Raw genomic sequence first — 22736 nt, 5'->3', positions numbered from 1 at the left:
GCGCATCTCAGTGGCATAATTCTGCAAAAAAGTCAAAAAAAAAAAAGTCAGAAAAACTTTTGCTACAGAAAGGATGTGAAGTTTAATGTTTTCTTGCGAATCATTTAAGTTCATCTCCACATTTATGCAGATAAAGTCAAGTTTGCTTCATCTGTTTTCTAGTTTCCAGTCAATGCTTCAGGAAAAACACGCAAACAGCCACTTAGGGAGAATATATTTATTTAGACAGAAATCAGAAATGAATCCAGCCCATTCATGGAAGTACTTAACTATGACATGAAACTTGCCAACGTACAAATAAACACACTGCAGTCAAACTGATTAACACAAAATGTAAAAATCTACAACATGGTACATTCTTTTTTTTACACAGGTTTGCACTTGTGGTGTGTAATAAAATAGTAAAAATGACAAATGCAAGTTACTTATAACAGCTGGTTCCAGGCTATGGCTTATCTTTTTTTTTTAAGGCTATTTAAACTCTACCATGAGTGCATAGCAGTTCAGCCAATGGGGACACAGTGAATGTGAGGTCCTTGACATTGACACCGACATGCACCTCCACAGACAACACTAGCTGGTGAATAAAGTGCATTGGCTAAATTATTGAAATCACAGTATTTTCTGAGTTGAAACCCTCTGCAGGAATTACACGTGGCTAAATATGCTTACCTGCAATCAAGGTAATCAGACATATTGCACAAGCGAGTTGCACCAGCCAGCCATCATATTGAAGTGTTTGATATAAAACACTGCGAGTTTGTAAAGACCTATTAAAGGTCTAGTCTAGTGAACAACAAAACCTTCTTTCACCCATTTATTTGTGTAGAAAAATAGGAAGCTTTTTGGAGTAGCACCTTTGGCCTACCACAGACAAAAGCCGCCATCGCTCAGATGTCACTGACCGCTGATGAAAAGCTCTTTGTCAGTTTAGTGCCATCACTGCTGTAAAACGATGCGCAAACAAGAGCCCGCCACCAACATGTGTGGTCGCCATTCTTCACATCTCAATAGGTTGCGTTCATGTGACATCACAACATTTGAAAGAGTGTGGTTTATAATTGAAGAGGCAGAGGAATTTGCCTCATTACTGTCAAAATGGAGAAGTTTTGCCCTGGATTAATCCCTCTGTTACAGAACATGTCCACATGAAAAAAAAAAGTGTTCAGTCTGTCAGTAAAAGTAAAGATGCCATCATTCAATCAGAGAAATGATTGTTGTCAGTTAAAAGCACCTTAAACCACGAAACTAAAAGATCATGTGCTACTTTCGGGTTTGTAATTGCCCAGAAGATGCTGCGGATGCCACACAGATGTCTATGAACACAATAGACAGCAAGAGGGCAAAAATGGATTTCACCTTACTAAGAGTATAAATAAATGGGTACAGCCCCTTTAATACAGCAAGTTTGTGGACCCAATCCCAATAATAAAAGCTATAAAGATCAGTCATGTGGATTTTGTGTTGGGTTATAAAATCACAGCAAGAAAATGAGTTCGAGAAATCATGACATCAAATTCTGGTCGGGAACGCAACCCATTCAGTGTTGCCCCCAGTCCTTCCTGAAGCACCACACAAACACATTAAACAACTTGACGTGTAGGTTGCAACTTCCTACACTGCAAGACCAACAAAACGACTAAAGCAAAAGTGCACACACAGCAGCTAGCAAAGCCCAACGCAAAAACTTTCAGCCCTATAGCTTCTTGAAAAGATGAGTATATTACTTTCCTTTTTTGCTTGAGCCCTGGTTCTTTCCATCACTATGACTAAAAATATTGCCTTAAGTACTGGGAGCTGACAGAACCGAGCAAGGTCTAATCCCGTAGCATGACTTCGCCGCTGAAAATCCGCCACTTCTACCGCGTCGAAGGATTTCTGCACTCGGAGCTCCGGCTAAATCCTATTCATCTCACAGCATCCCTCTCCACAGACCTGGCAACCTCAGGCCCGTTACCCGGCAAGGGCAGAACAAAAGCAACATTGTCGGCGGCTATATTTAGTGGGACCTGAAATGGGTAAATAACCTCACAAAAGGACAGTTCATTTACAACAAAATACAAACAGACCACCCGTTTGTCGTGGTGGAAGAATATGGAATTACACATGTTGCAACCTCGCCAAAAACTGCTATGAATTTGTGCGTCTAAATAATGCAAGATATGGCGAACACTGTATGCGCACACATAAAAAAAAAAAAAAGTTCCAATGCAATATTTCTGTTAAAATCAGTAGGCCCTACTGACTACAGACATAAAAGTAAAGTATAAAATCAGCATATGATTATTAGATACAATAAAGTGGTATACAAGTCAAAGTAAACTGTAATTCCGTCTAAGAAACATACAGCAAAATATGATAAAAACAAAGAAAAGCTACTGCATTAAAATACTTTAATTTATAACCAGAAACTTGGGTAAACAATTTGCTCTGGCTCAGAACTGTTTTGTCGCTTTAGTTTCAAATGTATTACTCCATTTGCGGCTAGAAAAAAAACAGCTCTGCACAAAGTGGCTGCCAAAGAGTGGTAATGGAAAACACAATGTGAGGTTATTAAGTGTGATTTCGAGTGGCTCCTAACGGACAAGTGGCCATTTTGATGCGGATGCCCCTATATAGAAGCATATAGTGTGCCTGGCGCTCTCGCATTAGGGCCACAGATCGCTGCGGAGACGTCGATGAATCATCCGTTCCTCTCAACATAGCTTCTGCTCGAGCTAAGCAGCCCTCACAGCCAGCCTGGTCGAAGAGTGTGCAGCAAAGTAGATCGCTTGGATCACAACAGCAGCATTTATTAATGAAAGTCTGCATTTGGTAAAGTTTTGCCTCACTCTCCTAAGAAATGATTCCTTTCCTCCAGCAAAAGTCACTCACTTGTGTACAATGATCTTTTGCGCAACTGCTCCTCCAAAAACCTTGGTCCTCTCCTTTACCCAAGCTACGCTCCAATCCCCCCAGCTTCAGTGTTATTTTGGGCTACCACGGCAACCAAGTCCTCTCCGTCAGCAATCTTTGCTCCTCTCCCCACGGCCTCCGTTTCCTCAATGGGATTTGCGAACAATGAGTTGGACTCTCCAGAAGTAGCGGACATTCCCCTATCTGTCCGCTCCAGCTTGCGGTGCTTGCGTGGTTCGGGAGGGGTGTCTTTTTGGGTGAAGACGGCGCGGATTCTCTCGACGCACACGTTGGCGGCTTCGCGGGTCTCTCTGGAGAGCTGCGAGAGGCTGAGGAAGCCGTGCGGCAGGTCGTCCACCACACACAGAGTGACGGGTTGCTCGATGTTCCTCAGCCGCTTGGCGAACATCACAGAGTCATCCAGCATGGGGTCCAGCGCGCAGGCCTGTGAGAGGCGAGAGAAGTGGGGAAAGCAGAGTCAAATTCACACTTCTTTTATATTTGTAGCTTGAGCATTTTTCTCTGTGCAATTATATTGATAAATGTACCAACATGTCTAAACTTACAGCATTCTACTCCACTTTAGTATACAAATAAAGTAACGAGTCCCACCAGGATTTTGGCATGTTGCTATAACTTAAACAAATTCTTCAAAATCAGCAACTGAAGCGGGGCTCAGCGTGGACTTTTACATCTGCTCCCCGTCCTGCTCACACTCGCTTGGGTCTAACTATTCAGCGAGCGACGCTGTGGGCTCCTTCAGACCGAGTCTCATTTCTCACCCTTTGGATCTTTATTTGGCATTAGATTTTTATCTGACAGATAAACGCTGCGTCTGCGTCAGGTGACGCACATGGCTCTGTATTTAGATGATACAAACATTTAAAATAATGCCTAGGTAAGTATTTTCTTATTCCCCAGAGTCTCTTTGGTTTAGAGACATATTGTTTTAAAACAAAGAAAATGACCCACAAAATCAGACATTTTGGCCTGCAATAATCACAAGAAATGCTGCGCACATTTATTACAGCAACAGTTTAGTCAAGCTTGTGATTAGTAGTAACTGTAGAGTGGAAGTAAAAGGTTTGTTGAATACAGTGTGGTTCAGAGTAATCAAGTAATCAAGTGTTGCAGGATTTGTAACAGTTTAGTATCCTGCATCTTCGGACAACTCTCATATTGATTAGAAATGGCACTCACGACAATGTGAACAGGAGGCAGTCCTTTCAGCATGTTATCAGGCGCCAGCAGAGGGGAGCAGTAGGGATCCTTGACCACAGGAGAGCTGTCCAGCCTCATTTCTGCCAGCTGCTCTGAGCGCAGAGGTTCAAAGCCCAAAGGAAACTCCCTGGGGTGCTCAGACTCACTGCCCTCCTCTCCAGCAGGTGGTGGTATAGCCACAGATGACAGGTCAAGAGCCATTGCAGGATCATCTTCTTTTGAAAGGTAGAAATTTACATCTACAATCTGAAAACGCAAAAAAAAGTCAGTCATCCTTGTGGTTCATCTGAACACATGTTCCAAACACAGCATCAGTGCATCACTGAGACCCTGTAATAGCTTAACTCCTGGCGAGTACACCCAAAGGATAGGAAAGCAGGAGTTTATGACATTAAGTGTAGTACAGAATGTACAATGGGGAAACATTACAATCTTTTGAAAAGTGCCTCTATCAACCCCACTGTAAAAACACCTACTGGCCTGTATTCTGATGTATATATCTACACATGAACCAGACCCTTTTGAGGACAAGGACACTTTCCTCTTGGATTAATAGCCATGGTGGCTTGAGAGAGAGGTGAAGGAGGCTGTGTATGGGAGATCAGTGCACCTGGACCTCAGGTTTGAACGACTGTGTTTCCACCTGGGAAAGATTGTTGTTTTAATGTGAGAAGTTTTATCATTATCTGGTAGTCTGTTAATGTGCCCAGGAAGTACATGCGTCATGTACATTTGGTCAACTGGATATTGGAAACAGAACATGGGTACTTGTTTTGTGACAAAATGAACAAGATGAAACCTTGGCTTCGTGCCTGAATGTCCTACTTGAACACTTCATATTTACAAGATTAAAAAAAACAAATATGTTTGACGTTTCAACAACACCTTTGTGTACAACTGTTGGTATTTCAATCAGAATCACAAAGAATTTCTATATGAGAAACTTCAATTCTGTTCATTGACTGTACAAGAAATATGTAAAAGAAGGGACAAAGGAAATGGTCCTCAGTTGTCTGAAAGCTAAAATTATATTTTCACTTATTACATTTTCTTTCCATCCCCCACTGACACCATGTTTTTTTTCAGCTAGTGTTTGCCAGTGTTTAACAGAACACATTATCCTGGATGACAATAAACATGTCAGAGCGAGACTTACAGGATCCTCAGTAACGCTCAGTAATGGTGCACTCTGGGAAGTGCTGTTGTTGTGGGATCCCAGGTCCAGGCATGTCTGGCTCTTCACAGATAATTTCCTGGTTGAGAAGTCGGAGGTCTCGGAGGGCACTGGAGGGTCTGCGTGAGGAGAAGAAATGGCCGCCTCGGATACGCTCTTCCTCACGGGCTCTGGAGGAGGAGAAGACGGACAAAACACTCCAGTTCAATATCAGCTAAAGGGCGGCAAAAAAACATGACCATATCATCAGCACACAGTTCCTGCCTCTATGTGCTTCTTAATCTCCATTCCCACTTGCACGTCCTCTGGGTGACAGTCAGCGGTTAAAAGCCAACAGTGCAAATTGGTATATATTGGCGAAAGAAGTGAAACGTGGGTGAAGGAAATTAAAACACCGCTGTCATGGTGAGACCAATTTCCCATCAGAACAACACCACATAGTATAGTTAGAACTGGCTTTCTACTAAGCACAACAAATCTCCCATTTCTTCAATAAAAACACATCTCAGCACTATGATTGTCTGTTAATACTGCACACCCACCACCAATGACATTCTCATTAGTCTGGACTTGCAGCTGTGGGACACCAGGGAAATCACTATTTGCCAACAGATTTACAGTGGTTACAATGAACAATTACTGTCAGGGCTAAGCTGCTCCAAAGATGTACAATGATATAAACAGACCGTGAGGAGCGTTGCTCATCAGGGATAGAAGTAGCAATAATGCGATAACTGAGTGCTTAGTATAGATGGCAAGACAAATTCGGTTAAACTTTATTTGGAATCGGTACTCAAGGGTCAATATAGAAAGAGGAACACGATAAAAAACTTAAACCAAGACAAGCAAATCACACTACAACATGTGAGAAACAATGTTATAACACCCTTTTTGTGACATGGTCATTTTACAGCTTAATGAATAACATCTAAAACCTGGAAAACTAGAGGCACTCATTATGCCCTAAGGAATTTTTGAAAGTTTTTAAAGATTCCTTGTTTTGGATTGACTCCATCCTATCAAAAAACAAAAAGTCATGCCCTTTATAACTACTTTTGAATAGTCAGTCATTATTAAAAGACAACAGTGCTGGTTCATGGGCATTACAGAGGAGAGCGTGTCACCTGTATGTCTCCTCTCCGACTTCACTGCCTTGTCCACACCAACCACGATGTGCAGCACTCGCACAGAGGGAGAGAGACGGCGAGACTCACGGTGAACTTTAGCCTACCTTATTACTTGAGTTGCTAAAAGAAACGAAGCGAAATGTGCCGCCTCCCTCCTCCAAACAGCGCATGCACAATGACACCACTACCATCACTGCTATGCGATGCTTAGCTTGGAAGGGTTTTAGCTAAAATGCCTCGACAGCCCTCCCCTTCACAAACTCCACACAGCTGAATACGAAACTATTACATTTTATTTTATGGGTCAGCTGCTTTTTCGGTACTTTTAAAACACACATCGCGCTGTCGTACTTGGGTGTCAAAATGCCTACAGGTTGGCAGGTCTGCATCTGCCACTGAATTTTGCCCTCATTGGTGTAAGTCAAAATATTGCAATACAACTTTGAAAGACTGGGGGAACAAAACATGAGATGATCCCCTGAGGAGTGCAGCACAACAGCAACAGGACCAGTGCATGTCAAAGTGAGTGTACCAGTGGCTGCTGGCTCTGCAGCATCAGTGGGCTCGGCTGAGGCTTTGTTTGAATCCAGCAGAGAGTGGATCCAGTTGGACGCTCCCTGTCGGAAGTCTCTGAGCAGCAGAGCTGTGTCTCTCCTCACTATACTCAGAGTGCTGGCTTTCTCCACCTGCTTCTCTGTCTGCGGATCATTACCTGCACGACAACAACAAAACATGCCTTTTCAAATGAAGGAACAAACAACAAGAGTTGAATTCTATCTTTTTAGCCCTGTAAGTTTTGAAATATATTCAAATATACATTAAAAACTGTAAAAAGGCAAATGTTTGTGTTAAACATTGTTCTGGTGTTTTGTGTTAGTTACAACTCTTTTTAAGATGTACTGGAACTATTAAAGACTCCTATGTAATGAATATTACAATACTATGTGCAGCTGCTGTTTTATTGGCAAAAAGTTGAGCTCGTGTCTATCTTTTCACAAAAGTAGATATGTCTACCTGCGTAGGCGCTGAGACACCTGGAGAGCACGCTGAGTGGCAGCAGGGGATCCATAAGTGTTAGCAGACGGGAGGGTGAGGCGTAGGCAGTCAGCAGGGTAGCTGGGTAGGCCGCTACAATGCCATCTGGCATTCGCACTCCATAGGCAGCAGCTCGCATCGATGTTGTCACACACAGATTCCCTCCAGCACTGTCTCCAACCAGACACACAGTCTCTCCAGTCCATCCTGAGAAAGAAAAAGGGGGAGCAATGTTTTGTTGTAGGAATAAGTATGTACATAGTAAGTAACACATTTGTGGGGTTGGATAAAGTACCTAATAAGTGGTGGTTCCGTAAAGCCCAGCAGTAGGCGTAGAAACACTCCTCTAAGGCCCTGGGGAAAGGCGCCTCAGGGGCCAGAGAATAGTCAACTGAGAGGATGGGCACGCCCAGGTCCTGGGACCAGCTCTTCAGGTAAGGCTGAAAAACACACACTCAACATGTTAAGAGGAAAAATAACCATAAGGCTGTAAATATTAGTTACAAGCACAGACTTTCTTCGCAGTGATGACAAAAGACAACACAGACTCTCCCCACAGTTTTAGACAATTTTTGTCAACATTATTTGACAAGCTACTAGTCCAAGAAGAGGATGCAATCAAAGTCAAAGTTGGAAATGTCTCCTATTAGTGCTCAGGGTAACAGTGCTCCGTAAGGTTGTAGAGTTCTGCTTTAATTCAACATGACAGCCCCCTCACCCCTTCTGTGACTGCTCTCTCATCCTCTGGTTGCTACGCAGCTGCAGATCAAGGATGCCCATGTCTGAGGCAATTTCACACAGTCTTGTCGAGCTTTACTTATAAGTAGCCCACTGCCACAACAAATGAACAGGGCTAATGACGTATCCACATCAGAAAGAGAGGCCAATTAACGGTAATGGTGCACAGAATATTCATCCCTTTTTTCCCCCTCACATATTGTTGCCTAAGCCAAGAAAGTGATGTTTTTGGTTCTGCCTTTGCCCATGTGTCAACTAACAAGATAGTGATGTGTAGTCAAATAATACAATAACTTCTCACCTCATGGGACTTGGAAGTCTGAGCCACAAAGCCTCCCCCGTGAAAATGGATCAGGAGGAAAGGAGACGAGGGCAGCCGCTTGGTCTTCAGTCCCAGTGACAGAGAGAGAGCGCCCCCTTCAGAGCGGGTCAAAGATATCAATGCCTCGCTATCCTGAGAAGGACATGGAAACTGTTAGTGCATCTTTTAGGCGAACAGAACGATTAGAAAAAAAGCATTTAAACAAAACAATCAGTAATTTTCTAGCTGTGAGATCTTCCTGTGGCCAATTTTAATTCATTAACAGAAACTAGCAGGAGAGGGAACGTGGCCAAGACTGAGGTTTCTGCTGATGTAAGCCCACATTGTTAAAAGGGACAATATTGTCGTGTTGCAGCATGATCGAGACTAATGAGCAGGAAAAGAGTGTGAAGCCAGAGGATTTGGGGGATCATACAGCACAATGCATTTACCAATATGTCAGAAGAAAATATTATTCCTTTTGCAACTTAAAAACTGTTTGAGCAAGTATGGCATATTTGATGAGGCGAATTGCTCAACATACCTGCCCATCCCGCAGGTCATAAGAGATCAGCCTCATCTGAACCGGGGCAGATCCGATATGTGCAGATGGTGGAGCGATGGTGACAGATGCTCTGTGATTGGTCGCCAAGGGGAGGTCAAAGGGCACGGGGGGCACGGAAAGGGCACGGTTCACCTTGACTGTTGTGGACGTCATACTGGCCAGACTCTGCAGAAGGGGAAAAAAGTAAAAGATGCAAAGTTATACACTGAACCTCAACACTGTAGTGTATAGTTCTCCTGAGGTTGAGATATGAATGGACTTATTAATTCATACAGGATGACACGATTTACTGCTGTAAACCTTTACTTACAGATAAGACCTCTGTCTCAGTTATGTTCCAGAAGGCCTTCCAAAAATGGACATCCAAGTTCTGAGTTATGCGCTCAAATTCTGCCCCTCTCAACTCTGGGTCGATGGCATACTTTCCTGAGGTAAAAAAGGAGCTGGCAGCAACTCCTATGGAGAAACACATTTTTTAAAATAAATCAAAGAGAAAAACACTGCAAATATTTAAGAATACTATCAGAGATGCACGATCATACTACACTGCACACAAACTAAAGGGACCGGTAAGACAAATACGTTCATGCGCACCCGGAAAGTAATCACACCTTTCACATATTCCACATTTTGTTAGGTTACAGCCTTATTCCAAAATTCCCATATTCCCATCACCCAGGCTGAAGTCACTGAGGTGGTGAGAAAGCTCCTCGGTGGCAGGGCTCCAGGGGTGGATGAGATTCGCCCTGAGTACCTTCAGTCTCTGGATGTTGTAGGACTGTCTTGGCTGACACGTCTCTGCCACATCGCGTGGCGATCAGGGACAGTGCCCCTGGATTGGCAGACCGGGATGGTGGTCCCTCTCTTTAAGAAGGGGGATCGGAGGGTGTGCTCCAATTACAGAGGGATCGCACTCCTCAGTCTTCCCGGTAAGGTCTACTCCAGGGTCCTGGAGAGGAGGATCCGGCCGATAGTCGAACCTTGGATACAGAAGGATCAATACGGTTTTCGTCCTGGTCGTGGCTCACTGGACCAGCTCTACACCCTCCGTCGGGTGCTCGAGGGTTCATGGGAGTTCACCCAACCAGTCCACATGTGTTTTGTGGATCTGGAGAAAGCGTTCGACCGCGTCCCTCGTGGTGCCCTGTGGGGGGTGCTCCGGGAGTATGGGGTCCAGGGCCCTCTTCTAAGGGCTGTCCGTTCCCTGTATGACCGCAGCAGGAGCTTGGTTCGCATTGCCGGTAGTAAGTCAGACCTGTTCCCGGTGCGTGTTGGTCTCCGCCAGGGCTGCCCTTTGTCACTGGTTCTGTTCATTACCTTTATGAACAGAATTTCTAGGCACAGCCAGGGGCCGGAGGGTGTCCGGTTTGGGAGCCTCAGGATCTCATCTCTGCTGTTTGCGGACGATGTTGTTCTGTTGGCTTCAACAAACCAGGACCTTCAGCACGCTCTGGGGCGGTTTGCAGCCGAGTGTGTAGCGGCCGGGATGAGGATCAGCACCTCCAAATCTGAGGCCATGGTTCTCCACCGGAAAAAGGTGGTTTCTCCTCTACAGGTCGGTGGGGAGTCCTTACCTCAAGTGGAGGAGTTCAAGTATCGGGGTCTTGTTCACGAGTGAGGGGCGGATGGAACGTGAGATGGACAGACGGATCGGTGCGGTATCAGCAGTGATGCGGTCGCTGTATCGGTCGGTCGTGGTGAAGAGGGAGCTGAGTCGGGGGCAAAGCTCTCGATTTACCGATCGATCTACGTTCCCACCCTCACCTATGGTCATGAGATTTGGGTAATGACCGAAAGGACAAGATCGCGAATACAAGCGGCCGAAATGAGTTTCCTTCGCAGGGTGGCTGAGCGCACCCTTCGAGATCGGGTGAGGAGCTCAGTTACCCGGGAGGAGCTCAGAGTAGAGTCACTGCTCCTTCACGTCGAAAGGAGCCAGCTGAGGTGGCTTGGGCATCTGTTCCGGATGCCTCCTGGTCGCCTCCCACGGGAGGTGTTCCAGGCATGTCCTAGTGGGACAAGGCCTCGTGGAAGGCACGCTGGTGGGACTATGTCGCCGAGCTGGCCTGGTGTCGCCTCGGGGTCCCCCCAGAACAGCTGGAGGAGGTGTGTGTGGATCGGGAAGTTTGGGCATCTCTGCTGAGACTGCTGCCCCCGCGACCCGGTCCGGAAAAAGCGGAAGAAGATGGATGGATGGAGTTTAATTTATCACAGATGGACTCCAGTCAAGTTGTAGAAACATCAAGGAAAATCAAAATCAATTTTGAAAATAATTTAATCTATTTTGGTATAAGGCTGTAACATAATAAAATGTGGAAAAAGTGAAAGGGTGTGAATCCTGTCCGGTATTATTTGCACTGAATCATTTGTTGTAGCTTTCCTGTAAACCATAGAAATGAGAAAATAGTACTGTATTGAAATAAAAAAATAAAAAAAGTCATAATAAATCCATTTGGAAGAGGTTAAGGTAGAATTGCCTGCAATGCAGTGAATTCAGGTTACAGCAGCCAAAGTTAAGAATGCACATGTTTCACTCAGAGGGTCTAAGATGAAGGATTAGTGCAACTCACCGTAAGGTGCAATGCCGCCTGACTCCACTGTGACGCAGCACAGAGCACAAAGATCATGAAAGCTTTTTGAAAGTTAAATATTTATACTGGTCTATGTAAGGGTGCGTGTACACAGTGTCTAACTTTCTATACATAAATCACTGGCATCGATGAAAAACACTAGCCGGCAATTACCTTCAGAGAGATGAAAGACTATCGACATCAAAAAAGGTGCCCATTTAAAGGGCTAAAGCGCATGTACGGGCAGCAGGGGGTGAATACAGTCTACGCATGGAAATGGACTTTCTGTAAAAATGGAAATGGCAAAAAGATCACACTGACCTATTCCAGACTGGTGCCGCCTGTAGTTCTCCCCAAATGCCACAAGGCCAATAGCAATGGTCTGCAGACACGGGCGAATGGCTGGAGTGAACTGTAGAGAGAAACAAGTTTTATTTTTCCTTCACTTTAATACAGTCCTACACAAGGAGTAATATTATTGTCAGGAATGAGGCAACATAAGGTTATACTGTATGTTGGTTTGTTAATATAGAAGGTGTATGAACGTGGAACAAGTCAACAAAGCTCCCTTAAAAAGGTGCATTATGCAACTTTTATGTAAAAAAGAAAAGTTTATATTTGTGTGTATTTGCCCTTGTAGTGACCCAGTGGCTGTATGAGTGGTTAGCATGGTGCTAGGGCGGTACGATATTGAATTCTATCGTTATATAATAATAAATAACATTTAAATGCATGAGTCCCAGTTGTCCGACCAAATAAATAATAAAAAGAAAAGTTATTTGTCCCAGTTGTCCGACCAAATAAATAATAAAGAGAAAAGTTATTTTTTCTATTTTAACATCACACAGCTCTAAAAAGGAGTACAGAATGATAAAGCAGAACTACCTTATGCCCCTAGAGGCCATAAGTGCCACTGCAGGTGTCGTAGCATGTTGTTTTTTTTACTCATTGTCTGTGAGAGTAAATACTACGCTGACAGAAAAAACAAAGGGAGAGAGGGATATTGTACATTTTTATCTCTTTAGACTTTATTGATGTTGCGATATATTGTGGCTTCTCGCGATGCGGCTATTGCATCACCTAATATCGCAATTGTTTTTCACTGCTGACGGACCTGTTCACCAGAAAACCTTGCATAACGCACCTTTTAAGGAATGTCTGTATGAGATGGCGCCAGTCACAAAATGCAAGCTCGTTGCAAACTGTTTCTTTGTTTTTGTTTTTAAGGCAAGAGACTAGATGCAAGTTGGTCATTTCATACTCACTACTGCCACCTCAGGCTTTACACGTAACTGCAATATCTATATTAAACTCGTGCATGACGGCACTTCGGACCATAAGTGACAGTGCAGGATTTTAGAGGCAGTTGTGATGAACAGGTCTGGGCTCATTCTACTCATTAGGATATGGCTGGAACATGTAGGGGGATGAAAGTACTTGGTTTTAACATTTTTAATCTCCATATAGTCCCTTTAAGGTTAAGGTTAAGGTATAAGATATACTTTATTGTCCCCGTAGGACAATTTGTCCTCTGCATTTGATCCATCCAGTGGGCGACGGCAGTGCCGCGCCCGGGGACCCGTCTCCAGATGTAATCTCCAGCCAGGCTGATGGTAAGAATCACTTGGCTGGAGGATTTGCCTATTGCACATGTTTTAATTGTGGGGGAAACCGGAGTACCCAGAGGAAACCTACACAGACACAGGGAGAACACACACAAGAAAGGCCCCAGTATCTCTGGTTGAGATAAATTGTCTCTAAAATCAGTGGAGCCTTATGGATTTCAATGTGCTGAAATATTCGAGTGGGCACCTCTTTATGCTCTGGAGAGCGAGACAAACCACTTCAGAGATGTTTTTGATAAAAACAGCATCATAAACTTGGTTAATAGCTACAAGTCAATCCAGCACAGCATATGCCCTTTAGGAGTGTGCCATTTTAGAGCTGTTCGTAAATGTTAAAATGTTTTCAAGCAGTTTCTCTCACCTGAAAGCCCAAACAGCGGCCATAGAAGCAGCCTTTGTGCATGGAGGCATACTCTCGAACAAAACTTTCACTAAGGCCACTCTCGTCGTGAAAAAAAAGGTTGCCATGGCTGTTGTCGTGAAGCATGCGCTGGGCTAAGTACAGCAGGGCGCGAAGCTGGCAAAGGGCATTGCAGTAGGCCTCCATCTCTCCTGCATTGTGCGCTACCCGAAAGAAGATGCTGCGTCGGTTCACAGTGATGTAGCGCCCCTTGTGGATGATGTGCAGAAGGCAGCACCTCACTACCTTTAAAAAGAATTGAAACTCACATTAGCTTTTAACTTCACTTTAGTTGAATTCTGTGGACCCAATTACAAAGCAGAATCCGGTCATAAAGCTACACAGACATGGCAAAGACTACATTGGCCAGTAGCAGCTGATCTCCCACCATTCAGTAAACTTGAGAAAAGTAGGTGAGAGGTGTAGTGTGAGATAACAGGGCAGAGAGTGGGGCATGTGAACAGCTCTATGCTTCAGGGAGGTACAGATTAGTCAGTGAGGCAAGAGATGAGAAGGCTTAAATATGTGGAAATGGAGGCACTGTAAGAAAAAGGATTTAATTATTTTCTGTAGCTGATTCATTCGTGTTGCATGTGGTGGGCTGTGGCCACTGTGGGTCAGGATCAATGTTTCATCAACATCAATGCAAGACACGGGAGCAGCGAGAAGAGTTTTATAGCAGAAATCTATCGGCAAACTTGGGCAACCTTGAAAGAAAATGAAATATGAGGATAAAACAGACTAGAGGGCAGGGTCAAAAAAGTAAGTTGGGAATGAAATAAAAAGGAGCCTAACAGTAATAAAGTATTTTGAGAATGAAAAGTATGTTTTCAAAACAATTGCAATATTTGGTTTCCTGTTTTGTATTACCTTGACCAATGAGCGATAGCCATTGGCTGGTATGTGTGGGTCAAAGTCAAAGTGATGGTAAACTGCAGCGAAGCCCAAGATGACGGGCTCCAGGCTGCGGGCGTGCTCCTGGATCAGGCTCATGGTGTCCACAAGTCGCCGTGCAGCATCGCCCTGAGAGCCCTTGGCCCCTCCCGAGAAAAAGGAGGCATTCTCCTCGCACACGCTGTACAGGGCTGCAAACACTGCCTTGGTGTCCATGACTGCAAAAAAACAATTACAGGTTACAGTAATCGGACGTTCAATTTGTAATTCTTTGGCTGTCCGAGGGGTTCCTAATGCATAGTGCAATGGGGGACAGCATGCATAGAGGCTCCCATAGTGCCATGCATAAAACAACCCACCTTATACATAGTTATACATAGTGTAGCACGTAGAGCTCCAGTCCACTCAAAGGTCGCTCCGTGGTACTGCAGCAGTAAATCCCACGGGCCCGGGGAGGATTCTTACCATAGCACGGCGGTGTAAAAACAAACTGCTTGTATATGGGTGACAGGGACATACGGCTTTCAAAAAGGTCAGATTTTGTGGCTACTAGCACTTTAATCATAGACCTTTTCTCCCCTTGATAATTTAGTATCACTCAAAAAATAAGACCTAGAATCACTTCGCTCTAGCTGTCCACCGCATTTGTTGATAAAATTCGATCACATGGGGCAGGCAGTGGGTCGCATACGCAAGTCCTCGCATGAGTGGGCCCAATATTGTGAAAGCAAACGGTACTGAACTTAAACAACCACATCAAAGCAATAACATCAGCAGCTTTTAACCATCTGAAAAACATTAAGATCAGAGGAATAGTGTCAAAACCAGACTTGGAGAGACTTATCCAGCATGTCTCCAGCAGGTTAGACTACTGTAACGAAAATAGAATTTAAGACAGCTCTGCTTGTGTACAAGTCTTTTCATGGTTTAGCACCAAAGTACATCTGACATTTCAGAGCCGTATGAACCATTTTGGGCCCTTAGAACTTCAGGGAGGGGTCTCCTGGTATTTCCCAGAGTCAGGAATAAACACAGTGAGGCTGCATTTCTGTTTTACACAGCTAAAATCTGGAAGTCTTCACGCGGATGTGAGACAGGCCTCAACTCTGACAATGTTCAAATCCAGGCTGAAAACAGTTTTTACCCAGACATATGACAACTGAAAGCATTTTATCTCCACTCTTGTAATTTTATGCAACTGTGAAGCACTTTGAATTGCCTTGTGTATTAATTGTGCTCTACGAATAAACTTGCCTTGCCTTTTACAGGCGGTTGATTTTGTCTTTAGGCATATTCCCACGGGATTACTACTGTTACAGTGGCCCACTGCCAAGACATCCGAGAGCTCCTTTCCACAACAATGCTTAGGCTCATCTTGGATTCCTCGATAGATTGATAAAAAGGCATGCACGATAACATAGAACTCAATTAGAAACGAGCTGGGGAGCAAAACATAAAACCCTGATACAAATACAATTATTTGATAAACTTTGGTCCATTAATTTCCATATTGGCCAAATAAAGAATTTCTTTAAGCAGCAGACAGAAAAAGGCGCAGACAGAAAAAGGCGCAGACAGAAAAAAACGCAAAAACAAAACCAATTTACTGCAGGCAGTCTTTTTTCACAAATATCTGCTTTGACGGACAAAATACATTTTATTACACATATAGAAAAAAATCGGGTGGAGGGCCTTTAGTTGGCAGAGTACAGTACTGTAAGCATGATCCTTGCATGATTTCTCATCATCTTAACAGCTCAAGGCAAAATTTCACATCAATTCAAGCTTGAGAAAAGATTACTTTATCTGACATAAGCCGGTCCCATGACTTCAAGGGAGACCACACCAAACAAAAATGACTTTGTGTGATAGGAATTATATTTGGCATTTCCAAATATAGCCAAGAAAATTATGCCTTAGTTAGAAGCATTTGCTTAAGTCCTTGGTAACAATTTGTTTAAAAGCCTTACACTTGATTTTTCCTGTTTTCAACCCATGACAGGGGAAGTTTGTTCATTTTAAGTAGTTATCGGCGGTTTTTAAACCCATGCCTAACTTCCCCAATTCCTTCCTAACATCCTTATTCTTACCAGTGTTTATATGGAAACGTGTTCCACTCATTTCATAGGGAAATGAGTGGAACACGAGGATACCAATGAGTGTGGTATCCTCGTCACAGTAAAGCCAACAGCACCCTGCCTGCTAACTGTGCATCCTTGTGCTTGAAAAAAAAACGCTTCATGATTTGATGCAAACAGCACATTGTCCGTTTTTATCTCTCAGATTTTACAATCAACTGTGGGGAGCAAAACAAATTCAACAATAAGGTACAGGGCCTTTAATAATTCAACAGCAAGGAAGACATTCTGCAGTAAGGTGAGCAGCATATGGTCCACTTCAAATACACAAATAGAGGTTGTCCATATCATCGCCCCAACTACAGGGAGCTTATGCAAATACTGAAAAGTTAAGCCAAGTGAAGTTTCTGTGCTGCACCAGTCTAATTTACTCTTCCAAAGTCCAAACACTCAAAAAGGAGTGGGAGGAAGTAAACTTATAAGTTCTCACCCCTGTAATTATCATAATTTCATTAATGTTATTGGAGCCAGTAGCGTGGTAATGTACAACAACCTGATGTCAACAAACAGCACAAGGATCCCAGCCAATCCCAGCTGCAGCAGCCGACAACGCAACAACACACCAGCAACGCAACAAAGCTGCCGAGCCGGTGACGCACAAACCCCCTCCAACAAGTGACAGGACGCCACCTTCAGTCAGGACGACCACAAATACAATTCGTTGGTTTGAAAAACCTGATTTGTATGTGTTTTTATTGAATTTTTAAACATTATTCCAGTAGTGCATATTTGCTTGTAGTAACCAACCAATTATGGGTGCAATACTTGGATTTGCGTTTTCTTTTCCAACCAAGTATGCCAATCACATTTTTTTCTTTCACGTGGCAACATGTCAATATAGTGGTAGACCATGTCACCGTCCCACCACACCCAGGACCAGCCACAACCATCACACGGCCACCACCCTGCCATCATCCACCGCCACACCACCAGCTCCTTCAGTGGTTGCTTCCTTTCACAAAAACAGTTGACATAACATATATAATCATAAATATATATAATCATAAATATATATATATATATATATACACACACAAAAATATGTTACCAACAATGGTAAGCACTTCAATAGATCTTGACAATAGATCACAATCGATTGTCAAGTTTTTTTTTGTCAATCTTATACCAAAAACACCTCCTTCATTGTTCACCCACATATACCCTTCAAAGTCTATATATATTTTTTGCTTGCAAAATTCACTGCTATTGTTATAATGCAACGTCTTCAAGCACAACCATCTTTGAGCACTGTTATTATAAAATATATAAATGCAATTGAAGGGAATATTAAATCTTTGGCAAACTCTGCAAACAGGCTGTAGTAATTTCCCTCGCAAAGACAGAAACTTACCTCACTGAATAACTGTAGTGGCATCAGAAAGATGTTGGTTTGATCTATAAACGGCCCCTGTGACATTTGTCAATACGCTTGGCATGTTGTTGTAACATCCCCTCAGTGTGCGGCGGACATTCTTTGTCACTGTAAGCCCCCCGCGCCCGTTAGGCTGCACCTCGTCTCCGTGCATTAAAGATGGATGAAAGCAGGCGTAAATAAGTCATGTACAACAAGCCTGTAATGACTCCTTGGGGGCTAACAGACTGCAGTGTATGGATTTATTGTACACAGAGAACTGTCCTTACACACACTACCACCGGAAACTACTGGTCTACTAATAAAGAGCTACGAGAAAAATGATGAAAGTTTTTGTTTTTTACCGGCATGTGAGTTCAAGACTTTGTCCTTGTCAGAAGAATCCTCTCGTCTGTAAGAGCAGCGTGGAAAAGAAAAAAAGAAAAGAAAAGAGAGACACAGAATGAGAGAGTGCAAGGGGAGGGCGGCTCACTGGAGAGATAGGACTTTTGTTCTTCTTGTTGCTCCCTGGAGTTTGTTGGCTCACACTCTATGCATCCAGATCGTATTAAGCACCATAGGAGGACGTGTTCGTCTTTTTGTTGACACCACTGTCCTTGTTAACTTTCTTTTCAGTGTGCGCTGCTCTCTCATTGGTTCTTTCCTTCCAGAGACCTTCAACCTACATGAACCATGCTAAAAGGCTGCAAGAAAAACAAACGCACGAGATGACAGCTCAAAACAACTCCGATTTACATCACCGAGCTGAACCCCCCCTTTCATTTAATGAGGCCATGAATGAAAACACAACACTGTGCATAATTGTTTGTGTCGCTAAGTAGAGTCATTAGCTTTACCGTTATGTCCATTAGTCTATTAACCCATAAACTAAAGTATATAATCTAATTAAAGGCTTGTGCACCTTGTGTGTTCATCATTGCATTTTACCAGGGTTTAAACAAGCCAAATTGAATGCTTTTAATATAATTTTAATACTCAAATACTGTATTTATAATCCCACAAACATTCCTTCAAACGCTCCATCAAACAGAGGAATGAGAAGAAATTAATCTAAAAACAAATTGGATACAGCAGTTTTTTAAGCCAAAAAACGCAATTGACATACAAGTATCTAAAAATGCTACAATAATAATAATTATAAAAAATGTAAAACCTTATACAACTGCAGTTGCATTTGTATTTTGACATTTTTTATGCAGGACAAATAGTCATTATTCTCATTAAATTGGGTTTGAAACCAAAGGTAATGTTTTATAAAAGACATTTCAATTTGTTTAATTCACAGTTCATTTAATAAAATCCGTAGCAGCTGCTTTGAAACAATTCTAGCGACGCTAATATTTTGTGATGAGCATGCAATACGGCCTCTCTGGTCATGCTCCCGACAGATGTCTTGCTGATAGTGTTGGTGACGACGTACTCAAGCTAGGACACTGAAAACCATGACCGCCCGGCTCACACACTTCCTTTGTTTTAAATCAAACTAGATTTAATACATTTCAACATGCAAACAGTGGATAATGAGACATTTAACAGAAGCCAAAGCTGTGCTTCTCCAGGTGTTGTCAAGTGGCCACCAGGCTCCACCATCACCATCATCACCATCATCATATGGCGGCAAATTGTGGCCCTTTTACCCCAAAAGATATTGATTACAACTCATAAAAAACACTTTAATCGGTTAAAAGATTTTTTGAAAACAGCATTTCCACATCAGTGGTAATTCATTAAAGCATAAAACAAGCCTAAAGCTGAAATCATGATCAAAACAAAATCACCATTCATTTTAACAGACTCCTAAAGTGTTTTTTCTCTGTGAAAGTGACATGGCACACAGAGGACGAACACTCTTAAATTTGGTCCAAACCTACCAGCTTAGAACCGCTGCTGACAAATTATCTAAGATTCACAGCACTATGAATTATTTTGTGCTCTACAAAAAAAGGTGTCTTTCCACTGACCTAATACTGCTGAACACTGATCCTGTTGTTAAGTCCAGAAATGCCTATAATTGATAAACAAATGAAGTGTATCGCCAATATGCAAATAAACCTTACAAAATATGAAAACTGTATTCAAATTCAGTCTATCTATTTTGTAATTACCACTGTTTCATTCTTTGGACACACCATTCCCCTCTCTCCCTCTGTCACTAACCTAGGGGTTAAATTTGACCCCCACCTTTCTTTTGACAATCATGTCACCTCCATCTGCAAAACTGCCTTCTTTCACCTCCGTAATATTTCCAAACTGCGCCCCACCCTCTCCCTTCCTGCTGCAGAGAAGCTCATTCATGCTTTTGTCTCCTCCAGGCTGGACTACTGTAATGCACTCCTCATCGGGATCCCTGGCAGGAACCTCCAAAAGCTCCAGTATGTTCAGAACAGCGCTGCCAGGATCCTGATGAGGGTGCGAAAACACGAGCACATCACCCCCATCCTCCGTACACTGCACTGGCTCCCCATTCAGTCCCGCATACAATACAAGGTCCTCTTGCACACCCATCACTGTCTGCACGGTGTGGCCCCCACTTACCTCACCGAACTGCTCACACCACACACGTCAACCAGGACCCGGTCAGGCCAACAGCACCGTCTGGTCATGCCCAGGACACGGCTCAAAACCATGGGCGACAGGGCCTTTGAAGCCGCTGCTCCCTGCCTGTGGAACGCCCTCCCAGACCACCTCAGGGCCCCACAGACAGTGGACACATTCAAAAAAGGACTTAAAACCCACCTTTTTACTAAAGCTTATTTTAACAGCTAATGCTTTCGTTTTTTAGTCCTGTCTTTTAATATATGTTGTGTTGTATTTTATGATGTTTTGTTTTTAACTATGCTGTAGCACTTTGAGATTTGGTGTCAAATGTAAAGTGCATTATAAATAAAATTTATTATTATTATTATTATTGTTTAATATTGGGAGGCTTCCTTACTCCTAGACACAGCCATCTGATTAAGGCCAGCGGCAAACAGAATAAGTGTAAGAGAAGGAATAAATGTCTTACTGTAGTTATTTCCCCCCCCCCCAAATGCAGAACTGATTGCATAAAGGAACTCATTATCTGCATTTACAGTACACAAGTACTGTACATAAGTACATCGACTACTGAACCTTGTAATTCATTTCCAAGATAAACAAGACAAGTCCCACTGTTGCCGTTGAACCACTGACAACATATAGTCACGTGATGACTTTAAAAAAAAAAAGAAAAAGAAAAAAAAACATGTGGGGAGGGGTCTATGGAGGTGACCCTTCTCCTAGATACAGTTCCTTCACAAAGACGTGGCTAAAGGAAAAAAACAGGAAACTCGCAACAATGATCAGCATCAACCCAAACACATAAGACTTCCCTTTTGTTCTTCGCACCTAAAGTAAAGCGGATAACTTGACACACTTATGAAATGGGGCAGTTGTAACGCTTAGGGACACTTTTTCCCCCTGGTTAAACTCAGCTATTAAAATAAATTAGGACAAAGAATGCATAAAAGTGCAATTTGTGAACGTGAATTATTGATTTTGCAAGAAAGACTGGGGCATTGCTGCTCTATTCCAATGCATAATCTTACACAGTAGTTATCTGTCATGCTAATTCCATGAGAAAAAAGGAGAGTCAGATCAATTAAAAACAGTGTATCCGTCCTTGTCCCAAGAGGATACATAGTTTATCATCTATCAGGTAAAAGAGGGTGTATAACATATCATAGTATAGATCTGGACAAAACAAGATAAAGGAAATGCATGTGTATCATCCTGTAGAGACGGTTACTTTGTTTCACAAGATACATATTTGTCACTGTGGGTTATATACGTCAGAAAAGCTAACTCATGACTGCGTCACCAATGAGGCTATCAAAGCGCTTTTAATACAGCGTGTAATACATAACCAACACCCTCCCCATGCACTAACAAACCCCTGCATTCCCTCATACGCTTTCGTTCATATCTGCAGTCAGAAAAGTCCACATGTCATGGTCAGAAAATGCGTTTTCCTTCCATGGCATGACAGCACTGGCAATGTTACAGCGGCGTGAGAAGTCTAGCGGTGCACGTTGTAGGGAGTAAACATTGGTTACATGGATGCTTAACTGTGGAAGTGACTTTAAATGAGATGATACCGGACCTTTCTGAAGATCATATCCGCTATAACGGTCACAGAAATATAAGAGAGCCGCACACAGCTGGCACAGCAGGAGACTCCCATGTCCTACGTATTTCCCAGGAAAGCGAGCTAACGGCTAAAGCTAGTAGGAGATGACCAAAGCACGGACGTCAAAGAACGTCATTTGGACTCCGGACAGTGGGAATTGAAAAAAAACGGAAACCACTCACCGACTGGACCCTCTTTGTGTTTGGACGAGCGTCTTCCATTCACACTTTTCTCAAATCTGTGCCCACTGCTCTTCTTGCCCGACGCCATCTTCGCCCACTCTTCTGTTTACGCGAAACGCCTGCACAGTGGTCCCTTCATAACCTACCTGTGAGTGCGAACGCCCGCCCCCTTACAATGGCAGCCAATGAGAACAGGCGCACCGGCACGAGGCACTACAATGATCACGCCACCAATAACAACTCAGGCAAATTTATTAATATTGGTTAAAAAAAATAAAAAATAAAAAAAAAGACACACAAAAGAAAGTCAAAGTAGAGCAGGCACTAACATAGGCTAGCTATAGGCACG

The 22736-nt window shown here is 43.2% G+C and overlaps 1 protein-coding gene across 3 annotated transcripts; it reads right to left on the bottom strand.

Annotated features, from left to right (window-relative positions):
- Positions 1-221: 221 nt before the first annotated feature.
- On the bottom strand, positions 222-22516 carry lipeb (lipase, hormone-sensitive b). Of its 3 annotated transcripts, XM_079560964.1 has the most exons (15): positions 22388-22481; positions 18400-18446; positions 14522-14763; positions 13613-13897; positions 11948-12038; positions 11627-11653; positions 9367-9512; positions 9036-9221; positions 8492-8644; positions 7748-7892; positions 7432-7659; positions 6950-7129; positions 5273-5460; positions 4096-4362; positions 223-3340 (listed from the first exon to the last, which is right to left on the bottom strand). In XM_079560964.1, the coding sequence occupies exons 3-15, from the start codon at positions 14759-14761 to the stop codon at positions 2939-2941; spliced, it is 2538 nt and encodes an 845-aa protein (XP_079417090.1). In that variant the 5' UTR covers positions 14762-14763; positions 18400-18446; positions 22388-22481; the 3' UTR covers positions 223-2938. The 3 variants fall into 3 exon arrangements, with proteins under 3 accessions (XP_079417088.1, XP_079417090.1, XP_079417089.1); XM_079560962.1 differs by lacking the exon at positions 18400-18446 and having other exon boundaries at positions 222-3340; positions 22388-22516; XM_079560963.1 differs by lacking the exons at positions 11627-11653; positions 18400-18446 and having other exon boundaries at positions 22388-22516.
- Positions 22517-22736: the final 220 nt, after the last annotated feature.

Source organism: Gobius niger, assembly GCF_951799975.1.
Source record: "Gobius niger genome assembly, chromosome: 8".
Lineage (NCBI taxonomy): Eukaryota > Metazoa > Chordata > Actinopteri > Gobiiformes > Gobiidae > Gobius > Gobius niger.
Note: the sequence above shows the minus strand (reverse complement) of the source record. Positions and strands in the feature narration are given on the sequence as shown.

What these genes read in the sequence shown, in the direction of transcription:
- lipeb (XM_079560962.1), bottom strand. Translation starts at nt 22,475, where the DNA reads ATGGCGTCGGGCAAGAAGAGCAGTGGGCACAGATTTGAGAAAAGTGTG. An exon ending in TGCAGAGCCAGCAGCCACTG is followed by an intron (nt 5,461 to 6,949) that starts GTACACTCACTT and finishes CTCCTCCTCCAG; the next exon opens with AGCCCGTGAGGAAGAGCGTA. An exon ending in TGCCTCCTGTTCACATTGTC is followed by an intron (nt 3,341 to 4,095) that starts GTGAGTGCCATT and finishes CGCCTCTCACAG; the next exon opens with GCCTGCGCGCTGGACCCCAT.